The sequence below is a fragment of the Bos grunniens genome, chromosome 9 (assembly GCF_055505025.1).
Source record: "Bos grunniens cultivar Pamir isolate PY7600 chromosome 9, Bosgru_T2T1.0, whole genome shotgun sequence".
Taxonomy (NCBI): Eukaryota; Metazoa; Chordata; class Mammalia; order Artiodactyla; family Bovidae; genus Bos; species Bos grunniens.
Window position 1 is genome coordinate 63,825,666 of NC_141173.1, and position 22,221 is coordinate 63,847,886.

At 41.4% G+C, this 22,221-nt stretch overlaps 1 protein-coding gene across 2 annotated transcripts in view; it reads right to left on the reverse strand.

The window, feature by feature from the left end:
• Window positions 1-3,192: 3,192 nt before the first annotated feature.
• The window catches only part of HTR1E (5-hydroxytryptamine receptor 1E), a 97,100-nt gene continuing 78,071 nt past the window's right edge, over window positions 3,193-22,221 (reverse strand). Inside the window, exons 1-2 of one of the 2 annotated variants that reach the window (XM_086317831.1) lie at window positions 13,523-13,592; window positions 3,193-9,356 (exon numbers count right to left, since the gene is read on the reverse strand). In XM_086317831.1, coding sequence (XP_086173957.1) covers window positions 8,055-9,152 — 1,098 coding nt within the window. In that variant the 5' untranslated portion in view covers window positions 9,153-9,356; window positions 13,523-13,592 and the 3' untranslated portion in view covers window positions 3,193-8,054. Of the gene's footprint in view, window positions 9,357-13,522; window positions 13,593-22,221 lie in introns of those variants that run through there. The other variant, XM_086317830.1, reaches the window with a different exon arrangement.

The following is a 22,221-nucleotide window of genomic DNA, read 5'->3' on the forward strand; positions in this document are numbered from 1 at the left end:
AATAGGATAGGGAGGAGGAATGGGGAGTTGATATTTAATGGGGACAGTTTCAGTTTAGGAAGGTACAAAATTCGGGAGATGGATGATGGTGAGAGTTGCACAACAGTGTTAATATACTTAGTGCACTGAACTGCACAGTTAAATATGGTTACAATAGTATGTTTTATATTATGCGACTTTTAACACAATTAAAAAAAAAAAGCTTTAAAGAAAAAGACCAGTGTCTCCTAGTTTCCCACCTGGATTATCTTCCCTCTTTCCCCTTTTGTTTTCTTCTTGCAGAGCTCCCAGCACTTAGGTAGATGTCAAATTCATGCCAGATTCTCACTTGGTGTTTGTGGACCCAAAACCAACACCAAAATTATCTTCTGACGTCTGCTCTTTCTATTGCTGTAGTCTTGCTTTCTTCATGTCACTGCTGTTGTCCCTTTTTCTTTTTCAATTAAAAGTTTCCATTATCTACTCACACCCATAGCAGGTGGTCAATCAATAATTTTGATTACCTAAGACTCTGTTGATATTATTTCCCAGCTCCTCTTGTCACTGTTCCTTTTGTAGCATCAGTGTCCTGATGCCTTCTTTTTTTAAATACATGTTTGACAATTCCACTTCCTCATGAGAAGGTACCCTCCTTACCCAGGACATAGTTTCTAAATTTCTTGAAGCCTGTAATCAATGTGTTCACTTCAATTAAGTTCAACAGACATATAAATTATATATATTGAATACTACTATGCACCACCCTCTGTTCTGGGTGCTGGAAGCTTCCAGAGAGGCAGCAGATTACTTACTTTCCTGAAGCAAAGGGAGTTTCAGAGTGATTCCCTTCTATTCTGAAGGGAGGGATTTCAAACCCATCCCCCACCACCCCACTTTTTTTTTGGCAAGGCTGAAACCTGCTGTGTACTTTCTGGAGTTTATGGAGAGAAAAGAGGATGATTTAGGGACATTGTATGATTTAAGTGTCCCAGGAACATCCAGTATCTTCCTTCCTACCATTTAAAATTAGCTCCTCCTACTGACAGGTATCTGAAGCCCTCTTTTAACTTTTTTTTTTGTTCACACCGTGCAGCATGGAGGATCTTTGTTCCTGGACTAGGGATCCAACCTGCATCCCAAGCAGTGGAAGTGTGGAGTCTTAACCATTGGACCACTAGGGAAGTCCTCTAAATCTGAGGTTCTTAGGTCAGTCTATATTTAGTCTTCAAAAACCTTTTCATCAGATAAAGACATGAGCCAGTTCTGTCAAATAACAATACCTCCTCTGTGATGATAGACATTTTATTGGGTCCCTCTTCTGGATGATCTCTATCACTGTCATGGGAAGCTCTTTACCCATTGTGTCTGTATTTGTTGGCCTGACCCTCACTTTGATATTGAAAAAGTGAAGATGAAAATGTTAGTTTCTCAGTCATATCCGACTCTTTGTGATCCCATGGACTGTAGCCCGCTAGGCTCCTCTGTCCTTGAAATTCTCTAGGGCAAGAATACTGTAGTGGGTAGCCAATCCTTTCTCCAGGGGACCTTCCTGACCCAGGGATCGAACCCAGGTCTCCTGCATTGCAGGTGGATTTTTTACCATCTGAACCATCAGGGAAGTCCCCACTTTGTTATTGGGCAGATTTAAATTGGTCTTAGCAGTCCCTTGGACTGCAAGGGGATCCAACCAGTCCATTCTGAAGGAGATCAGCCCTGGGATTTCTTTGGAAGGAATGATGCTAAAGCTGAAACTCCAGTACTTTGGCCATCTCCTGCGAAGAGTTGACTCATTGGAAAAGACTCTGATGCTGGGAGGGATTGGGGGCAGGAGGAGAAGGGGACGACAGAGGATGAGATGGCTGGATGGCATCACTGACTCTATGGATGTGAGTCTGAGTGAACTCCGGGAGTTGGTGATGGACAGGGAGGCCTGGCATGCTGCAATTTATGGGGTCGCAAAGAGTCGGACACGACTGAGTGACTCAACTGAACTGAACTGATGACTTACAATAAAATTCATAAGCAACACTTTCATGAGGTGTAGTCTTTAAGTTCTCAAATATCCCCAAGCCAACAGCTGAATTAATTAGGCTCCTGAGTATCCCGCATTCCTGCTGATATACCTGGGGTTTCCAGGAGGTGGTGATAATGGTATTCTGGGTGGCATAATTCTTTACTGAATGGGACTGTTTTTTGTTTTTAATTGCAGGATTTAGCCTCTTTTGTCTCCTACCATAAAATGTCACTGGTGTTCTCTGCTGAGATTACTACATGTGATCACACACATTCCCAGATACCTCTTAGAACTACTGTGCAATGCTGGGACATCTCATTAATTACTTTCCCTTATTTCCTGATAATTATAGTTGACAATTTAGGCACAGGGCCTTTTCACCTGTTGTTTATAGTGTCCCCTACAAACTCAACAAGATTTCATCCCATTCCCATATCCAATGACTGTCATTGTCTCAGCAATTTTAATTTAAAAATTACCGTTATTTGTATTTCTATTGTAGTCATATACTCTTTCTTGCTATTTTTTCTAGTGTTCTCACTGTTTTTGCAAATATTTACAGAATGAAGTTATCTGTAGGAGATCTTAAAAATTTAGCAAACACTGCAAACACACGAGTCGATTAAGATCAATGTGATAGCTGAAACTATTAACAAATGACTTGTGCTGGTAATCTGCACAGTTGCTGGGTGTTGCTCTGGGTGTATAAGTATCAGTTTGCAAACTGAAGTTCATAAGTGTGGGGTGCCTATAGAGTTATCCAAAGCTGATAGTAGTATTATATTCTTACTGACACTAGTTTCAAGCAAAGCATCAGGTCTCCAGTGGAGTGATATGTCCAAGAATTCTTTTACCAAGTACACAAGCCCCAAAGTCCTAATTTATTAGTTAATGGAGGTGAATGAAATGTGACTCCTGGGGTTTACTTTTAATCTGCTAATGTTTACCCTAGAAGCACCGACCATATCAGAAGTTACTATTATTTCACTCAAGCTTTAATTTAAGGGGGCAACAATGGTCAGTAGCAACTCACACTATCAGTTAAAGGAGTAAATTGAACAACAGACTTTTTTTAGCAGGTTTGATTTAGGCTAGGAAACATACATGGACTCTTCTTTGCTAAGAACAGAGGTAGGTATGAGAAAGCATATTTAGTTAGGATCTATCTAGTAAGCTGGAAATGAGTTAGTAAGTGAAAATTAGTTATGCATATATTTTTTGTGTTTTTATTTACTTAGACTTGTGAAAGTTTTAAACTCATAATTGCCAAGAATTTTCAATGAAGACTTATGGAGGGTGATAAAAAAAGCAAGCAGACATTACAGTCATGATAAATACTAGATTTTCAGCATAGGGACAATCTTAGTTAAATCACCCATAACTTAAACCTCGACATCCTGGTACATAGGTCACCATTGACTGGACAGCCATCTGGCTTGCCCTGTAATATTTGAGCTGCACATGCAGAAACCAATATTCTCTTGTAGAAGGGATGGCTCACTGGCCCCTGGTATCCATTCTCTCCTTCTTCCTTTTATTTTGAAGTGCTCATTTTTGGCAAGGCACATGGTTGCCCAACAAGAAATTCACTCTTAATTCTCTTTTACAGTTTGGTGTGTCCATGTGACTAGTGAAAGTGAAAGTTGCTCAGTCGTGTCTGACTCTTTGTGACCTCATGGACTATACAGCCCATGGAATTCTCCAGGCCGGAATACTGGAGTGAGTAGCCATTCCCTTCTCCAGGGGATCTTCCCAACCCAGGGGTTGAACCCAGGTCTCCCTTATTGCAGGCGAATTCTTTACCAGCTGAACCACCAGGGAAGCCCATGTGACCAAGTTATTGCCAATGGAATCCAAGGAAAAATGATGTGTATAATTTCCATGCAACTTACTTAAAAGGAAATTGCTTGGTCTCCATTTCTCTCTCCCCTTTTCTATGGACTGGAACACGGATGTGATGGGGAGTCAGCTTTGGCCATTCAGAAAAGGACCAGCCTTGAGAGGATGGCAGAGTCACAAAATGTAAAGACCCAAGTCCTTGAAGAACACTGTGGAGCAGAGTTTCCTGCTCACTCTGGGCTCCCTCCTACCTCCTGACTGTCATGTAAAAGAGGATCTGTCTTGCTTGAACTGCTGTATTTGGGGGTCTCTTCTTTGGGAACAGCTTAGCTTGAATCCTAACCAATACAGGACATTCATTTATGTTCAGCGGCATGAGAAATTAATTTTATTCTCATGTGGAAGCATTCCTAGCAGTTTTTGAACAAAGCTGGGATGAGAGGGTAAATATTAAAGAAAAAGGAAGTGTGTATTGCATCATGAGATTTTAAGTTTGGTTTTCTCACTGAGAGAACATTGCACACTTACACTTTTTTCTGGGGACATAATTTCATTCACATTAAGAGATATTTATTGAGTGCCTACTGTGTGTAAAACACTGTTGGAGTTCTTAAGGATACAGAGATAAAACAGACACAGTTCCTGTCCTCAAGGAGCTCACAATCTACTGGGGGCAGACAGCAGAAATACACAAATGCACAACAAGATAGGAAGCACTTATAATAACAGAGGTCCCCGTGAGGTTCCAGGGAGCACAGACCCCAGAGAGAGGAATTTTATGGTGATAGACAATCTTCTCACGAAGACTTTGCAGAAGAGATTGTGTTTGTACTCCATGATGAAGGATTGGAGGAAGAAAGATGGAAACTTATGGGGTCAGGTTTCTGAAGCAGTGGGGGCAAAATGTTAGGAAGGCTCAGAAAACACAGGAAATATCCAGATTTTTCTGGAATATGATGGGAGTGAGAAGAAGTGCTGAAACTTAGCTTTGGAAAGGTGGCTTGAGGCCACATGGTGAAGAAGCCTTGAACGTTATATTTAGGAATTTTAATTTATCTTATACTGATGGGAAAATAGTGGGGGATTTTGAGTGCTGTTATTAAAAATCAACAGGACATTCTAGGAGAGTGATTATTAAATGTTAGCATGCACCAGAGTCTCCTGGAAGGCTTGTTAAGACAGAGATGGATGCCCCATGCCTTGAAATTTCTGACTTGGTAGGTTTTCAGTGGGGCCCTAGACTTTGCTTTTCTAACAAGTCCCCAAGTGAAACTAACATGGCTGGTCTGGAGATGTTGCTTTGAGAACTATTGCTGTAGGAAGATGTATATCTGGAAGGTGAGCAGGGGCAGAGTTGTAGATGAGGAGTCCAGAGGTGGGTGGATCAGATAAGAAGATTGGTCCAGGGGAGAGGACCAAGTTATTGAAGAAGGAGGGTGCATATACAAACATTTCTACAGAGATAAATGGGTAATAAAACTTTTATACTGTATGGATGTGAAAGACAAACCGCAAAGAGAGAGAATCTCATTTATCTAATGTGAATGATAAAATGAATGGCAATTCTGTTGTCTGGGACTTCCCTAGTAATCTAGTGGTTAAGAATCTGCTTGCCAATGCAAGAGAAATGGGTTCAATCCCTGGTCCGGGAAGATCCCGTGGAGCGACTAAGCCCATACACCACAACTACTGAGCCTGTGCCCTAGAACCTGGGAGCCACAACTACTGAGCCCATGGGCCACAACTACTGAAGTCCACACACCCTAAAGCCCATGCTCTGCAAGAGAAGCCATGGCAATGAGAAACCCACACACCACCACTAGACGGTAGCTTCCTTCGCCACAACTAGAGAAAGCCCACGTACTGCAATGAAGACTCAGCACAGCTCCCTCCACCCCAAAAAAAGAAAACAAAAAGAAAAAACAAATGAAGAATCTTCCTTCCAATGCAGGGGATGCAGGTTCGATCTCTGGTCAGGGAACTAAGACCCCACATGCCTGGGAGCAAGTAAGTCCATGAACTGCATCTGGAGAAAGCCCATGTGCTATAATAAAGACCTAGTGCAGCCCCCAAATAAATAAAACAAAATCCTGTTGTCTGAGACTGAGAAGGTAGAAAGGAGAAGGTTTGAGTGCAGGAAAACGATCATGAGTTCAGTTTAGAAGGGCTGTGTTTGAGGCACTGACAGTGTTCACAAGGAGATGTCCACCAGACTTAATTCATGGGTTATGGTGTGAGAACGAGACAGATCACAATCAGAGAAACATATTTTAGAGCCTCAGGCAAGGAAATATTTGTGGAAATGATGGAGGTTGGAATGGAGTATGAATATACAGGAAGTAAGAACTGATGGTTAACTCGCAGAATGAAGAAAAGGAGGCAAAGAATGAGAAGGTAACTAGAGAAGTGAGAAAGTAAAGGATCCTAGAAGGCACGGGCTTAAACAAGAAAGGGATGGCTAACTGTTTGAACTGATGAGAACAGGAAGTTAGATAAGGACAGAGGGAAGGTCACTAGATTTGCCCATTGGCAAGTCCCCAGTAACCTTTGGGAGATCAGTTTTGGGGGAATTGGGACAGGCATACCCAGATGGCAAAAGAGAGAATAGGCAGTGGCAGGTGAGAACTGGAGGCAGAACAAATGGGTGGATAACTGGAGACTCAGGTGGGAGAACGAGGAGAGAGATGAAGGAGCATAAGGAGGTACTACAGGTGGAGGACTCTGTCCTAGTGCAAAAAAAGACTCGAGCAAATTGATGGCTGAGAGTAAAGAAGAGGGGGGAGAGGAAGCGGTGATGGGAAGGAGATTGAAAGGGAGAGGGAGAGACTGAGAGAAAGGGGCAAGATTATAGAAAAGTTGAGAGGGGATGGAATTAAGGAGTAAAACATGGAGGTGCAGATGGTTGAGAAACCAATGTCTTCTCAACAAAGAAGAGATGCAATCTGGGGGATGTGAAGAAGTGGGAGAGGTCGTGGATGAGAGGTGGGGAGCCCAGCTCTACAACAGTCACTTACTGAGGAATGTGCAAGAATTTACACACTTTCAGTCCCTTCTGTCAGCACTCTTGACTTAGCGGTGAGCTCCTCCAAGGGACTGGAGCCATTGGTCCTGGTCAACCACACATTGCGTGGCCTTGGGTCTTGCCTGCAGCCTCCTGGACCCACACAGCAGTCTGGCACGGAAGCCACTGGGGTTCCAGGAGACACAATTTCATACTCACTTCCTGCTGGGTGGTTTCTGCTATAAACATAGATGTTTCAGTGTTTAATTTTTTTTCCATATGCACAACTGATAATTTAATGAGTAACTTTCTCCAACAAAGTTCTTCAGGTAATGTATTCCCTCATCTGATCAATACATCCCTTAATGGGTACAGTAGCTTAATGTTGCTTTAAAAGTTCTCCAGTTTGGCATGTGCTCCCATTTTAATCCTGCTAGAATGGGAGAGTGTATCTGAAGTTTTGCTGTGATGCTTCTGAGAACTAGAGGAGGCCCGATGTGTCAACAACAAAGCGACCAGTTTTGATAATTGTTTCATAATATTATTTGCTTATGTTTCACATTCATAGTCAAAGGCCTAGGAAAGTATTAGCACATTCATTCTAGGTTCTTTTTAGAGAATGAAGATGCTTATTTAATCGTGAACTAAGAGCACTAAGAGGCAGCTATACTGCCAGAAAGGTGCAGGCCATGTAGTCATAAGGAATGACTTCAGGTCAGATCTGCAAGCAGTAGATGACACTGCACAACTTAAAAAAAAATCCTTTATGTTATCATGCAATACCCAATGGAATTTTTAAGCGTTTGGATCCATAACCTCAGAATTAATGCCACACACCAAGGCAGGTCATCATGTATTTGATACATAAGTAATAAAGAATTCTGCAAATGAAGATTTATTTTGGCATTCTTTAATTGCTGGGTTAACTGAAATGGCTAAAGAAATAAAAAGTATGTACTATTTCACCTTATTATTACTGCTATGAAATTTCTGTTTTTGTTTGATAGTGTTTATTTGAAATTATGTACCACAAATAAGACCAGAGGTAGAAAACAGCACATGAAATAACAAAACAGGAAAAGAAAAAAAAAAGACAAAACAAGACCACACGTACTCACAAACTCTCCTGAACCAACTATGTTCAAGAATTAATAAGCTATATCCCTTACCCTTGTGCACTCACGAGGCTGCTAAAAGTCAAGCCTTCTGAGTTTTTACAATCTAAGTATGTTCTCGGCACCGAATAAGCTTTTTAAAAGCCAGTTTAAAGTCTTCATTGAAACTTGTGTAGAGCAGAGGGTTGATCAGAGAATTCACATAACCAAGCCAGGTCAAAAAATCAGCCACTTCGGAGGACACAGCATAGGTGCTCAGACCTACGATCAACTCTTTGATGAAGAATGGCAGCCAGGATAAGATGAACGCACCCAAAATCAGACCCAGGATTCGTGCTGCCTTGCGCTCCCTGGTGCTGGAGATTTGTTGGCGTTCTCCTGGGTAATCTAGGTCATTGTCAAAGGGAGGAATCCTAATGGAGGTGTGGATCTTCTCAAACTCTGTGGTAGGGTCTGAGGTGGAGAAGTCAGACACACAGAACGTCTGTGTCAGTTTGCAACTGGCGAACGAATTTTGGCTATCTGTGCTTCTGTTGCTTAAATGCCGGCTTGAACCTCTTTTCTGGTAAAGGCTCTTGGCTGCATGGTAAATCCGGTAATAGAGAATCAGTATCAAAGTCAAGGGAATGTAGAATGCCCCAAGTGTGGAGTAGATGGTGTAGATGACGTGGTCGTGCCGGATGGTGCACTGACTGGGGGGCGGGCTGAGTCTGCGGTGGCTCCTCCAGAACAGAGGGGGCATGGAGATGAAGATGGAGATGGTCCAGACCGTGAGGATCATCAGCCCGGCCCTCTTGGCAGTCCTCTTCCTGGCGTACTCGATAGCATTGGTGATGGCCCAGTACCTGTCCAGGGCGATCACACAGAGATGAAGGATGGAGCAGGTGCAGCAGGTCATATCCACACTCAGCCACACCTCGCAGATGAAGTACCCCAGCTTCCAGCTGTCCATGACAATGTACATGATGCTCAAGGGCATGACAAGCACAGCCACCAGGAGATCCGTCACGGCTAGAGAACAGATCAGGTAGTTGGCAGGCTGGTGGAGCTTCTTGGTGGTGCAGATGGCCATGATCACGGCGGAGTTTAGCAGCATGGTCAGGGTGGTGATGATCACCAGAGTCACAGAAATGAGCATCTTCTCCGTAATGGTCTTGGGTCTCACAGCCACACTGGCTTCCGGGGTACAGTTAGTGATGTTCATTTTCCCCTGTTCTAATCTATGCTGTGGAGAAGCTGGTGGTTATTTGTTTCAGCTGAAAACTACGCAGACTTGAATGTCTTTCATTGGTAAAGACTCTGTAATTTCCTCAGCTGTGTCGTCTCTTGGGTTCCATTTTGTGTGGGTAAATAGAAAAACCACAGTACTGTATGCTATAGTCTGAATGAAAAAGCCATGTTCTTTCACCTGGAAGACAAATGACAGTATTTCAGTATTCATAAAACCTTTACATGTTTTTGATATATATTTTTTCTTCTCTGAATGTAAACTCCCTCTTTTTAAAAAATGGAAGTATAGTTAATATATAATATGTTATAAATGTACAATATGGTGATTCACAATTTTTAAAGGTTATACTCTATGTACAGTTATTAAAAAGTATTAGCTGTAGTCCCTGTGCTGTACAATATATCCATGCAGCATTTAAAAATTATTTATTTATTTATTTATTTTTGGCTGTCCTGGGTCTTCATTGCTGCATAGACTTTTTCCCTAGTTTTGGCAACCAGGGGCTACTTTCTAGTTGTAGGGCATGGGCTTTGCATTGCTGTGGCTTCTTGTGTTGCAGAGCACGGGGTCTAGGTGTGCGGGCATCTGTAGTTGTGGCTCCTGGGCTCTAGAGCACAGGCTCAGTAGTTGTGGTCATGGGCTTAGTTGCTCTGTGGCATGCAGGATCTTCCTGGACCAGGGATTGAACCAATGTCTCCTGCACTGGTAGGTGGATTCTTTACTGCTGAGCCACCGGGAAGCCCCCTGTAGCTTTTTTTCAAAAAGGATTAAAAAAAAAAAAAAGGACCATTTAAAAACTATTGAATTTGTTACAACATTGCTTCTGTTGTATGTTTTGGTTTTTTGGCCACAAATCATGTGGGATCTTACCTCCTTGACCAGGGATTAAACCCTCATCCCCTACATTGGAAGGCGAAGTCTTACCCTGGTCTGCCAGGGAAGTCCCTATCCTTGTAGCTTATCTTATATAATAGTAGTTTGTTTGGTATCTCTTAATCCTCTACATTGCCCCTCCTTTATTCCTTCTCCCCACTGGTAACCACTAGTTCTCTATATCTGTGAGTCAGTTTCTTTTCTGTTATGTTCACCAATAAACTTCATCCCTATATTATTATTCAAATGCTACTTTTTTAAGTTCCCAAACTCTTTCTGAGGGCGACATTACAGAATTTTAAGTCTATCTTGCCACCCAGATGACTTTCTCATTTATCTTTATACATCTTTTCACACTTGGAACCATATAGTCACATAATACCATGCTTTAAAAATTCTGGGACAATTACCTTTAAAGAAAAAATATACTGTTTATAATAAGCATCTTTCAAACCAGATTTTAAGGTTTCACAGCAAATATTCAACTCCAGAGATATTTTAGTATCACAATGGGATTGTGCAATTTTGTCTAATTATTTCTGACATCTTACATATCCCACTGTGCGTTTCTTTGAAGAAAAGAGAGAAAAAAACATATAACATTCCTTTGATGTTTATGGCTAATTATTCTCAGAGTAATACAGTAAATCAGCTGTGAAACAGCATTATCACCAAGCCCAGAGATGTCTATATTTAAAAAGATGTGTTTACTTTTGGTTAACATTTGTGTTCTCTATTTATCTCTTTGTCTCTCTATCTGTCATCTGTCTACTGGATAGCTGTCATTAAGCTGGGCAGTAAATAAGATAGTGACATTTATTGAATACATAGCTGTAAAGTTAAATATAAATTTGTATTCATGACAACAAGTCAATCAAAATCTGCATAGGAATATTCACAACTGATGACTACTGGTTAGAACAAAAATCAAATCCTCTGACATGACTCTATGACATTAGGTCCAATAAAAACCAGTGTTTCAGCAGTTTTAAGAAGGGTTGAAGATTGATGTGGATTAGACCCAACAGACATAATGATTTTAGCAGAGGACGAGGGCAAGAGCCGGTAAAGAGTGATGGTGAAGGTCTTTGGATGAAGTGGGAGTTGAAAGGCAGAGAACAGGAATCTAAATCTCCAGCTTGGATAAGATTTAGCTCTAAATTTACCTTCTCCTGCATATAGCACAAAAACCAAGAAGAGAGGAAATGAGCATCATTTATATTTTAGATACAGAAAATAAAAGGAAATGATAATTTCACTAACAATCAAATGGGGCAATTATTCCTAAGATAGTCTGTATCTTCCTTTGGCATGTGGGATCTTAGTTTCCCTGACCAGGGATCAAACCCACGTCCCCTGCAGTGGGAGTGTGGGGTCTTAACCTCTGGACCACCAGGGAAGTCCATGGATGTGCTCGCTTTTAAATGTCTTGTGTTTCTCTAGTTCTTCCAGGGCACTTGTGCCATCAACAACTCCCTGGTTTTTGTAAATCAAATGTTTTCTTACCCACGGGTACCTTACCCTCTTTGTATAATGTTTAAATATGAATTTATATTTGAGACCAGGCTATAATACTGAAAGAGTATGGGCTCTGGAATTAGACAGACCCGGGTTCAGATCCCAGAGGAACCATCTACTAGCTGCTTAGGGAAACCTCTCTACATTTCTCCCAGTGTCCCATGTGTTAATCTCTACATTTTGACCCCTTCCTCTTAAATAAAATGAAATAAAATTGTTTTTTTTCTTCAAATATTTATCCTTAGATATGTGTTTCTTGGGTTCTTGAGGTTTGTGAGATAGACCAAGAAAAAGGCTTTTCCATTCCAATTATAAGATTGGGAGCATGAACAAGCAACAGAAAACTTTAGAAATTTCAATCTGATTACAGAGACAATTAGGAAATGCATTAATTTTGCAAGTGTGCAATAAAAAAGTCAAAACTAATTCAGCTTCATCAAACTTTTAAGAGATGCTCTATTTATCTGAGTTTCCATAAGTCCCAACTGTCATTTCTCTGGCAACACCATTTGTTCCTTATTTTGTAACTATTTATTTTTCAACCCCCTCTCCCCCCAGCAAACTATACATTTCTGGAGGGTAAGATCTATACCTCATTTCTTTTTAATTTTAAATTAAATTTAATTTCTAGTTAAGTGAGTAAAAACATAGTTTTCAGGGACTGCATTGTTAGCTCTTTTTTAAAAAAAAAATCGATTTAATTTTTAACTGAAGGATAATTGCTTTACAAAATTTTGTTATTTTCTGTCAAACCTCAACATGAACCAGCCATATATATATACATATATATATATACTTCTATATATATATATCTCCCCTCTCTTTTGAACCTCCCTCCCATCTCACTCCCCATCCCAGTCTCTAGATTGATACAGAGCCCTGTTTGAGTTTCCTGAGCCATACAGCAAATTCCCATCGGCTATTTTACATATGGTAATTAAGTTTCCATGTTATTCTTTCCATACATCTCACCCTCTCCTCCCCTCTCCCCATGAACATAAGCCTATTCTCTATGTCTGTTTCTCCATTGCTGCCCTGCAAATAAATTCTTCATTAGAGCACAAGAAAAGCTCTCAAGGTGGAGGAGAACAAGGAGAGAGAATTCTATGCCACGACCATGTAAAGAAAATGTATTAAGTAAGACAGTGTGACCTAAATACTGGCTGGGCAATCTGGGTGACATCCATGGCCTTGACAAGAGGCGTTCAGGTGCAGAGATGGAGATGAAAGGCAGAATGCAGCAGTTTCAAGAGGAAATGGGAGGAGAGGAAATTGAGACATCCAATAAAAGCAATGTTTTCCAGAGTTTTACTGAAAAGGGGAGCAGAAAATTAAGGTGGTGACTGTGGAGGGAAATGTGGAGTCAGGGTTGCTCTCTCTTTAAGATGAGAGGTGTTTTTTTTAAACTGGGCTGTTTATAGTTTCCTTTACTGCTACACTCAATAACTTTTATACTGGGACAGGGAGTGTTTGTGGACTGAGTGGAATGTAAAAGAGGAAGCAGGAAAGCAGTCATGGAGGAGGTCGAGAGTCAGGGGGCCTGGGGACACGGGTAAGTAGCAATTTAAGAGATTACATTGGGGGTGGTGAAGAGGCTAGAGCCTTACTCAGGAAATGATCCAGCCTCAATTGTCTTGGCTTCCTTTACCTTCTTAAGAAAAATAACACCTGTTTTAGAATCACTACCAACTCCATCCTGGAGAAGGAAATGGCAACCCACTCCAGTATTCTTGCCTGGAAAATCCCATGGACTGCTGGGGATCAGCCCCAGCTGATCCAGGGTATTCGAAGGAGAGACAGCCTAGGCGACTATTTATATGCTAATTAGAGATATAGAGAACAATAGAATGAGGATAGCTCAGTAGGAAAATTCAGTGGAGAAAAGAAGCTGAGTAGCTTGGTTTACGCGGGAGACCAATAAAACTTCAAGACAAGAAGTTTGCACCACTTACGTAGGCCGCAGGCGCCCTCTCGAATAGCGGAAGGTGCCTCACCCTAGACACCTTCTCGAGTGGGTCTTAGAAGCCCAGGCATAATTAGTAAGCGTGGTGGGTTCCGCGCTCCAGATGGAGACTCAGCTGGAAGTTCAAGGGAAGAATGACATGGGGAGACCAAGCATTGGTGAACAAGGCCCGTAGCTTTATTTTTAACAGGGGCTTTTATACCCTAAGTTACACATAGAGGATAATAGGGGATGCAAAGTCAGCAGTCTTTGATTCTTATCAAAAACCAAGGTTTCTTTCCTGCAAATTTATCGTATACAAATGGTTTAGGTGATTTACATCATCTTCTGGCCAGAAGGCCTACTAACATTTTATGACTCTTGACAAGGACTTATCAACAAAGACTTATTTTCTCTAAGAGTAATTATTTTAAGGTTTGGCACCATCTTCCAAAGATAAAATTGCATTCCTATAGGGCGGATGTGTAATGGGTTTACAACAAAGGAAAGAATTTATTACCTTAAGGGTCTAAAGTTACTAACACCAAGGCCACTACTTATTTTTTACTATATACCAACTATTAATTAATACACATTCAAGGATACAATTCAGGGGATGTGAAAACTTGGCAACAAGCATTGACTCATCAATGAAATCCTTTACTAGTTTATTCTGACAGTTTTTAACTCTCTGAGAGGCTCAAGCTATTTGAATATCTTAAGCTTCCCGGGCCTCTGGAGGCTAGGAGACTGTAAACAATCGTATGCATAGCTGCAGGAGTCCGGGTAAACTTGTCAGGCGAGTTAGAGAGCCATCTGAGGGGTTTGGATTTAAACACTCCTAATTGCCCAGGAACTTTATTAATTGGAGCTGTAAGTTAACTCTTTGACAGAGAGAGAGCGAGATGGTGGTAGGGGACAGCCCCCAGTAAAGTCAGAGGTGAGAGCACAAAGCAATAAAGTAGGCAGACTCTGGTTTTTGGGGGGAAAATGCTCGAGAATATCCGGGCGGACTCCTGAGGCTCGATCCCGCCTTTGCGTATGCCGAGCCTCCTTCCTCATGACCTTTGTCACGAGCGGAATGCCTCACCGGCTCCCGGCATCGGACAGAGCAGCCTGGTGGGCTATCGTCTATGGGGTTGCGAAGAGTCGGACACAACTGAGCAACTGAGCACTGAATCCATAGGAGGTAGTACGATTTCTAATTAGAACAGAGCTGGTTAAATAGCATCTGAAAATCTATTAAGTAGCTTTAGCTTCACACCTAGTAGGGGAGGAGGGGCCATAGTAACCCTTAACTCAAAACACATTTTGCAGAACCAATGCAAATACTGATAGCAACATACCAAACTTATATTAGTCTTCTGGAATGGAAAATTGACTGCAATAATCATAACTAAAAACAGACATATCAGGAGTTGATGCAGGAACATCTTGTGGGTGGTTTTGTAACTTTGTTTCTGCTCTAATCATGGCATTGAAAATACCAGTGCAGTATAAATCCATATCTATTAATAAATTATTTTTCATTAGAATTACCAATAGAAAAGAATTAGTCTATACCAACTGGCTCAGTGCATGATGCTCCCATTCCCATTTACCAAGATACCTCAGAGCCTCTGGTTTATATTATCCCAGTGATGGTCAGAGCACCAGGCACCAGATGAGGTTATGAGCATACTTAAATATTTTTTAATTTCACCATCTTATCTACTATCCTATTGGTTTTCATAACTATTAATAATTTACCATAAATACAGTAAAGTCACCTACATACAAACCTTCAAGTTGTGAACTTTCAAAGATGAGAACATGTGTTCACATATCCAGTCATGTAAGTTAGTTCACATATCTGTAAGTTACTGTACTGTAAGATTAAAAATGTTTAATGTTTATTAAAAATGTTTAATGTTTTATTTTTTGTGTTGGTTTTTTATGTAATATTTTTGTGACAAGTATTATAAAGCTATTACCTTATATAGTACCATGTAGCCAATTGTGTTAGTTGGGTACCTAGGTTAAGTCTGTTTGACTTATGGACAAATTGGACTTATGAACAAATTGGACTTATGAACATACTCTCAGAACAGAACTCATTTCATGTTGGGGACTTACTGTATTCTTTAATCTCTTCTTTGTTTTCATTTTGCCCAAGTTTTTCTGAGCTGTTTTAAAAATGTGTGCCAATTTCTTCTTTTCATTATTGCAGGAGTGGCAGCTTGCCCTCATATTAGTAATTTTATCTCCCTATTTGTTAAATCCACTTCCTCAGTCTTCATAAAGACTGTTCTTTGCCTGTCAAGGGAAAGAAAGGGTGACTAGCAGTGTGTTTCTCAATGTGACTTTTAGTGGGAGCAGAGGTAGATGTAGAACAGATACTAGAGTGTGGGGTTCTTCATTCCCATTTTCTTATTTGTTGACTGATTGAAATTGTGATTGGGACATGAAATGTGGTCATTATGAGGTTATTATATCATAATAACAGGACAATATTATCATTGTAAAAATTCAAACAAAACAGGACATATTTTCAGGAGATGTTTACATACTCTAGACACAAGTCTTCTGTCAGAACAACGTTTTGTGAACATTTTCTTCCACTCTGTGGTTTGCCTTTGTATTTAAAAAAAAGATTTTTTTTTTTTTGGCCACACCACTTGGCATGTGGGATCTTAAATTCCCTGACCAGGGATCAAACCTGTGTCCCCTGCAGGTTAGGAACCACAGACTCCTAACCACTGGACCACCAGGGAATTCCTTGTCTTTGTCTGAAGGCTTTCGATAAAGCAGAAAGCTTTAATTTTGAGAAAGGGTAAGTGATCCATGTTTTCTTTGTGATTAGAGCTTCTAAGAAGATTTTTTTTTTTTTTTATAATCTCAAAGTCACCAGGATACTTTTCTGTATCTTCTTTTAGAAGCTTAATAGTTTTAGGTTTTATGTTCATCTTAGGGGAGGTCACCCAGAGGGCATGACTGCCAGCTGACCCATGAGCTGGAACAGAGCAAAGGGAGGCTCCTCCATCCCTCTCCGGTCTTTAGAACATATGTTCTGCTCACAGTTCCCATGGTGGGAGCCGTTTTCAAGGATGCAGCCTTGAGAAATTAAAGTATTATTGAGATCATCTGGACAGTATATGTGGCTGCATCCAGTTAAGGCCTCTACATAAACTTTAAAGATTCTGGCAGATGGATGCAAAGATGTATTCATCTGGTGGCTGCTTAAGACTAGCCTCAGATACAGGTTCCCTTGCTCAGTTAGCCTCCCACCTACCCATCTGGAGTGGTCTGCCTCTTTCTTTGGTCTCTCTTTGCTTTCTACATTTGAGGGCCAATTTCAGATTTCACTCTGGAAATTTCTGAATTTGAAAACCAAAAAAATTAGGAGATTGGAGAAGTGGGTTTTGGGAAAGAGATGTCCGTGGGAGAAGTCCTGAGTTGGCTATTGACCTTTATGTGGGGGAAGGGTGACCTATGTATTAAATGCTCATGGTCCTCTGTGTGTGTCTGTGCACACCCTGGAACCCTGGCTTAGTGAGCTTGTTTGGGGAACTGTACGTGGTGCACTGCAGCAAAGAAGGGAACTGAAGGGCTGGCAGTGGGCTAGTCTCTAGTGCGGGCAGGTGGGAACTCGAGTTAGAAGTTGTAAGAAGAGCTGAGGTTGGAGAAGGATGTCCGTGGCTCTTCCAGCCTGTGGGCTGACAGACAAGGTGGGAGAGCAGGGTAAGAAGTTAGAGACCTTGGTGCACTAGTTTGCAAAGCTAGAAGGCCACAAGCTGTTGAGGATTAAGGTCTAAGTGGCGGAACAAAGCCTGACTTGGCTGCTAGGACGTGGAATCCCTGGGAAAGAGATTCAAATGAAGAAGAGGATGTTATGGTTGACAATTAAATGGATGAAATGCTCTGTGCTATTTGACCCCAAATGAAAAAAGAAAACAACACCACCAGAGAGTGGGTCAGCCCCCGATTCAGGAAACACAGCGAGAGAATGTACTCCTGCTGAGCTTACTGATAAAGCTGCCAAGTTCCAACAAAAGGCCAGGGAAAATATCCCCACCTGGTTGGTATGGCTGTGAGATCCAGGGAGTGATGGTGGTTCTCTGAACAGTCAGGAAGCGGAGAAAATGAGCAACGTGATCACATACCACCCCCCTGCCCCCAGCAGTGCCTGCATAGCACCTAGGGGTTCAGGGTACTTACTCCCTTACAGGTTGGATTATTCTATCCTGCAGGGAGACCTGGCCCATTGAAAGGGTTCTCCTTGGGCATGTGGATCTAGGCAGTAGGTAAGTAAATTATTAGGGAGTTTGGTAAAACAGGCCACCTACATCCCTGTCTTTGAGTCCCGAATGGGTCACATTCACTGCAGGAATGAAAGCCAAGATACCCCAGTCCGCCCCTAGCACCTGATATGAGATACTGATATCCATGCTAAACCTGGTCATAAAATAAGACAATTCATGATGTTGGGCAACTCATTGATTGGAGGAAACTGACAAATTCCAGATACAGGTTTGGGCTGCAAGAAAGCCCCGAGACAGGGCTTCCCTGGTGGCTTCATAGTAAAGAATCTGCCTGCTAATGTAGGAGACATGGATTCCATCCCTGATCTGAGAAGATTCCACCTGCCATGGAACAACTAAACCTGGGCTATAGCTATAGCACACTGTAGCTACTGAGCCTGTGCTCGTGAGCCTAGGAGCAGCCCATGTGTCTCAGCTTCTGAAGCCTGTGCGTCTGAGAGCCCGTGGTTCGCAACAAGAAAAGCCCGCACACTGCAGCTAGTAAGCAGCCCCCACTTCCAGCAACTAGAGAAAAGCCTGACCCAGCAGAGCCAAAAACAAACAAACAAATAAACAAATAAATAAAATTATTTAAAAAATAAAGTCTGGAGACAGAGAAGAAGGTCAGAAAGCCGAAAGGCTATCTTACTTAGCTGGCTGTGAAAGTTACCTAGTAAAAGTAACCTGTAAACGTGGTTTTACCTCCTTGCTGCCAGGACCCCATCTAAAAGGATAGACCAGCAACCCAATGCTCCACTGGCTGGCCTATGGAAAGCCTTAAAACCTGAACAGCAGTTCAGACCTGCCCCACCTGCCCCAACCAGCCCTGGTGCCCTGCCAGCTCCAGTAGAGGCCTCAGGGATACAGTCCTATTTGGAATGGTGCCTCACTCCCCAGGTATAGCATGCAGGCAAGATCATATCCAGATCAGGGCCACTAGAGGCTTCCTGTTCTGCTCACTATTCACCGGTCCCCCCAAAATGAACTAAAGGAGACAGTTCTAGTTGATACTGGAGCCAACTGTATTTTAGTATACATGGGCACCCTCAAAAGTTTTCTGGCACCACCTTGGCACCACTGATGGTGGCAGGGGGCAAACAGTTATAGTCAGGAAGTTCCCTTTGATGTTTCAAATTGGGTCTTCTCCCCACATCAATAAAATGGGCCCATTCCATTCCATTCATGACTGAAGCAGCTGAGTATGGAGCAGCACATTGATGATATAATGTTAATAATATATGAGGATTTGCCTTGCTGCAGGACACTCTGTAGACTTCTCTGGAACGTCTGAGAAGAGAATAGATCAATGAACTCACAGAAAATTCAAGACCCAGGCACTGCCATAAAATTTTTGGAAGCCATTTATTTGGGTAAAATGTATATTGTTCCAGAAACTTTGACTGATAATGTACAAACCTAGCCAATCCCTAAGAACATGAGAGGCATTCAAGTCTGCCTGGGGACTTGGGGGTTCTGGAGGACTTTTACTTCCCACCTGGCACAATGTGCCAACCCTTATAGTGCCTGATAAAGAAGGGCATGCATGGGACATGGCTTCTTAAAGTCCAAGCCACCATTGAGAAGGTAAAAATGAAAGTGAAGCTGCTTAAAAGTCTGGGTATGTCTCAAACAGACCTACCACTGGACTTAGACATGCATACAAGTCTGGAAGGTAGAGGCTCGGCACTGTGGCAAAGACAACAGAAGGAAAAATACCCCTAATATATTTGTCCCAGTTCTAAAAGGGGGAAGAAACCTGACATAGCTCCATAAACCAAGAGCTCCTAGCAATATATTTATTTCTCAGGTAGAATCTCTTAGCACACATGGTAAGAACTTCTATTCCTATCAAGGGGTGGGTTAGGATACTGTGTCCCTTCTCCCATAATCCTGCACCCCAGTCCGGCAGAAGTGACTCCTGCAAAGAAGGGTGCTGAGAAGAAGGGCTGGTCCACCATCAACGAGGTGGTGACCAGAGAATACACTATCAACATTCACAAGCACATCCATGGAATGGGTTCCAAGAACTGTACCCTTCAGGGCATTCAGAGAAATCCTGAAATTTGCCAAGAGGGAACCCCAGATGTATACACTGACACCAGGATCAGCAAAGCTGTCTGGACCAAAGGAAAAAGGAATGTCCAATGCTGGATCCATGTGCTTCCTGGGTGGCGCAGTGATAAAGAATCCGCCTGCTAATTCAGGAGATGCAACAGAGGTGGGTTCTATCCCTGGGTCGGGAAGATCCCCTGGAGGAGGGCATGGCAACCCATTCCAGTATTCTTGCCTGGGAAATCCCATGGACAGAGGAGCCTGGAGGGCTACAGTCCATGGGGTCACAAAGAGTTGGACAGGATTGAGCAACTGAACACACACACACACACACACACACACACACACACACACTTCTATCTATGTGCGGTTGTCCAGGAAACGTAATAAAGATTAACCAAACAAACTCTAAATGCTGGTGACCTGTGTACCTGTCACCGCTTTCAAGTCTCCAGACAGTTAATGTGAAGGAGAACTAACTGCTGATTGTCAAATAAAGTTATAGAAACACCTTTACATCTTAATTTTTCTTTTCTAATTGCAGCATAATAGGCTTGTATGTCTTAAAGCAGTTCCCAATTATAGGATTGTTTGGAGAGCATTTCCTAAATACCATGCCTGGGCGCCTTCTTCCCAGTCCCTGGAATTTCTGAATATTTGGACAGGGCCTAGGCAGGTAGGTGTTCTAAGGTGGTTTTGAAGTGCAACCTGGCTTGAGAGTGACTATTTTGGTAGTTGGGACATTGAGGGTTTAATGTTAATGCTTTTACATGCATGTTTTGTTAATTCTAAGATAAATATTTTTCCAGAAACTGGAAAAAAGAAAGGGGAATTATTTTTTCCCCTAAAATATGGGATGTTTAGTTATTTCAGCCCTTTTTGTGGGACAGACTTCCTTTGCCCTTTGAAATGCTTTGGTGCCTTTGTCCAAAAACACAGTTGACTCTGTATGTGTCAGTCTGTTTAAGACTCTGTCTTCTGGTCCACTGATCTACATTTGTGCCAATATAACAGTATCTATACTACTTTAGATTTACAGAAATCTTCAGATCAGGTGGTATGAGGCCAACTTTTTTCTTTTTTTCAAGATAGTTTGGACTATTCTAGGTTCTATGATTTTCCACACAAATTTTAGAATCAAATTGTAAATTTCTAAAAAACCCTGCTGGAATTTTAGTTGTGATTGTATAGAAATTATAGACTAATTTAAGGAGAATTTAAATTTATCAACATTGTATGTCCTCCAGTCTGTGAAGAAAATAGCATTCTCCATTTATTTTGATATTTAATTTCTTTTGTATTAGTTGTAATTTTCAATATAGAGGTTTGCACATATTTAACTTGATCTCTATGTATTTTAATATGTTTTTGTAAATAGTATTTGTAATTCAATTTCCATTTTTATTGCTTATATAGAGAAACACAATGAATTTTTGGATGTTAATTTTGAATCTGTTATCTTGCTAAATACTCATAAATTTTGCAGCTATTTTATAGATTCTTATGATTTTTTTTCTAAGAAACAATCATGTCATTTGCAGAGACAGTATTCTTTTCCAGTTTTCTTGTTCAATTAAAAAAATCACTATATAATAAGCCTATTTGTATCAGCATTTTTTGCACCCATTTCCCAAGCTCAAGAGTGATGCACACTTAGTGAGTGTATTATAAGTTGCATACTGAACTAGGGAGCCCAAATCTTTTATAATGGGCAGTAAGCATCCTGCCCCCTACTCCGAAAGGAGGCATACTAGACTAAACATGCTTTCCTTTTCCAATCTCTATCATCCAAGGCTATTTTCTATACAACCATTCTTGGGATGATAGTCTGGAACAAAGGCAATCCCAAGACTTTCATCAAAGTGAGAAACCATACACCACCCACAGCAAGTGACCTAGTGGGAGAAAATCAGTCAGTTAAAGATATGGCTAAGTATCAACCTGAGAGTCAAAGCGAAGGATAAATGTGTATGTGTGGCAGAAAAAGTATATGTTCAAAGTTAAAAATAGAAAATTGAGAGCAGAAAATGTGAAAGTAAATTTGAAAAGTAATAGTGTCATGTAAATGTCAAGAATTCTTGGCATTTTTATTGGGCATCAATAATACATTTTTAAACATAATTTCCCTCAGACTAGAGGCTACTTCTCTTGGAACTGAAACATAAATATATGCACATAGCCTTCTTTCGGCCACCATAAAATTGTAGCATAAAACTCTAGGGTGTTAGACCTAATAGATGCTCAGAAATAACTAAGGACTAATTACAGAGACAGGGAAGTGGATGTGGAAGTGTTAGTCACTCAATCATGTCCAACTCTTTGCGACCCCATGGACTGTAGCCTGCCAGGCTCCTCTGTCCATGGGATTTTCCAGATA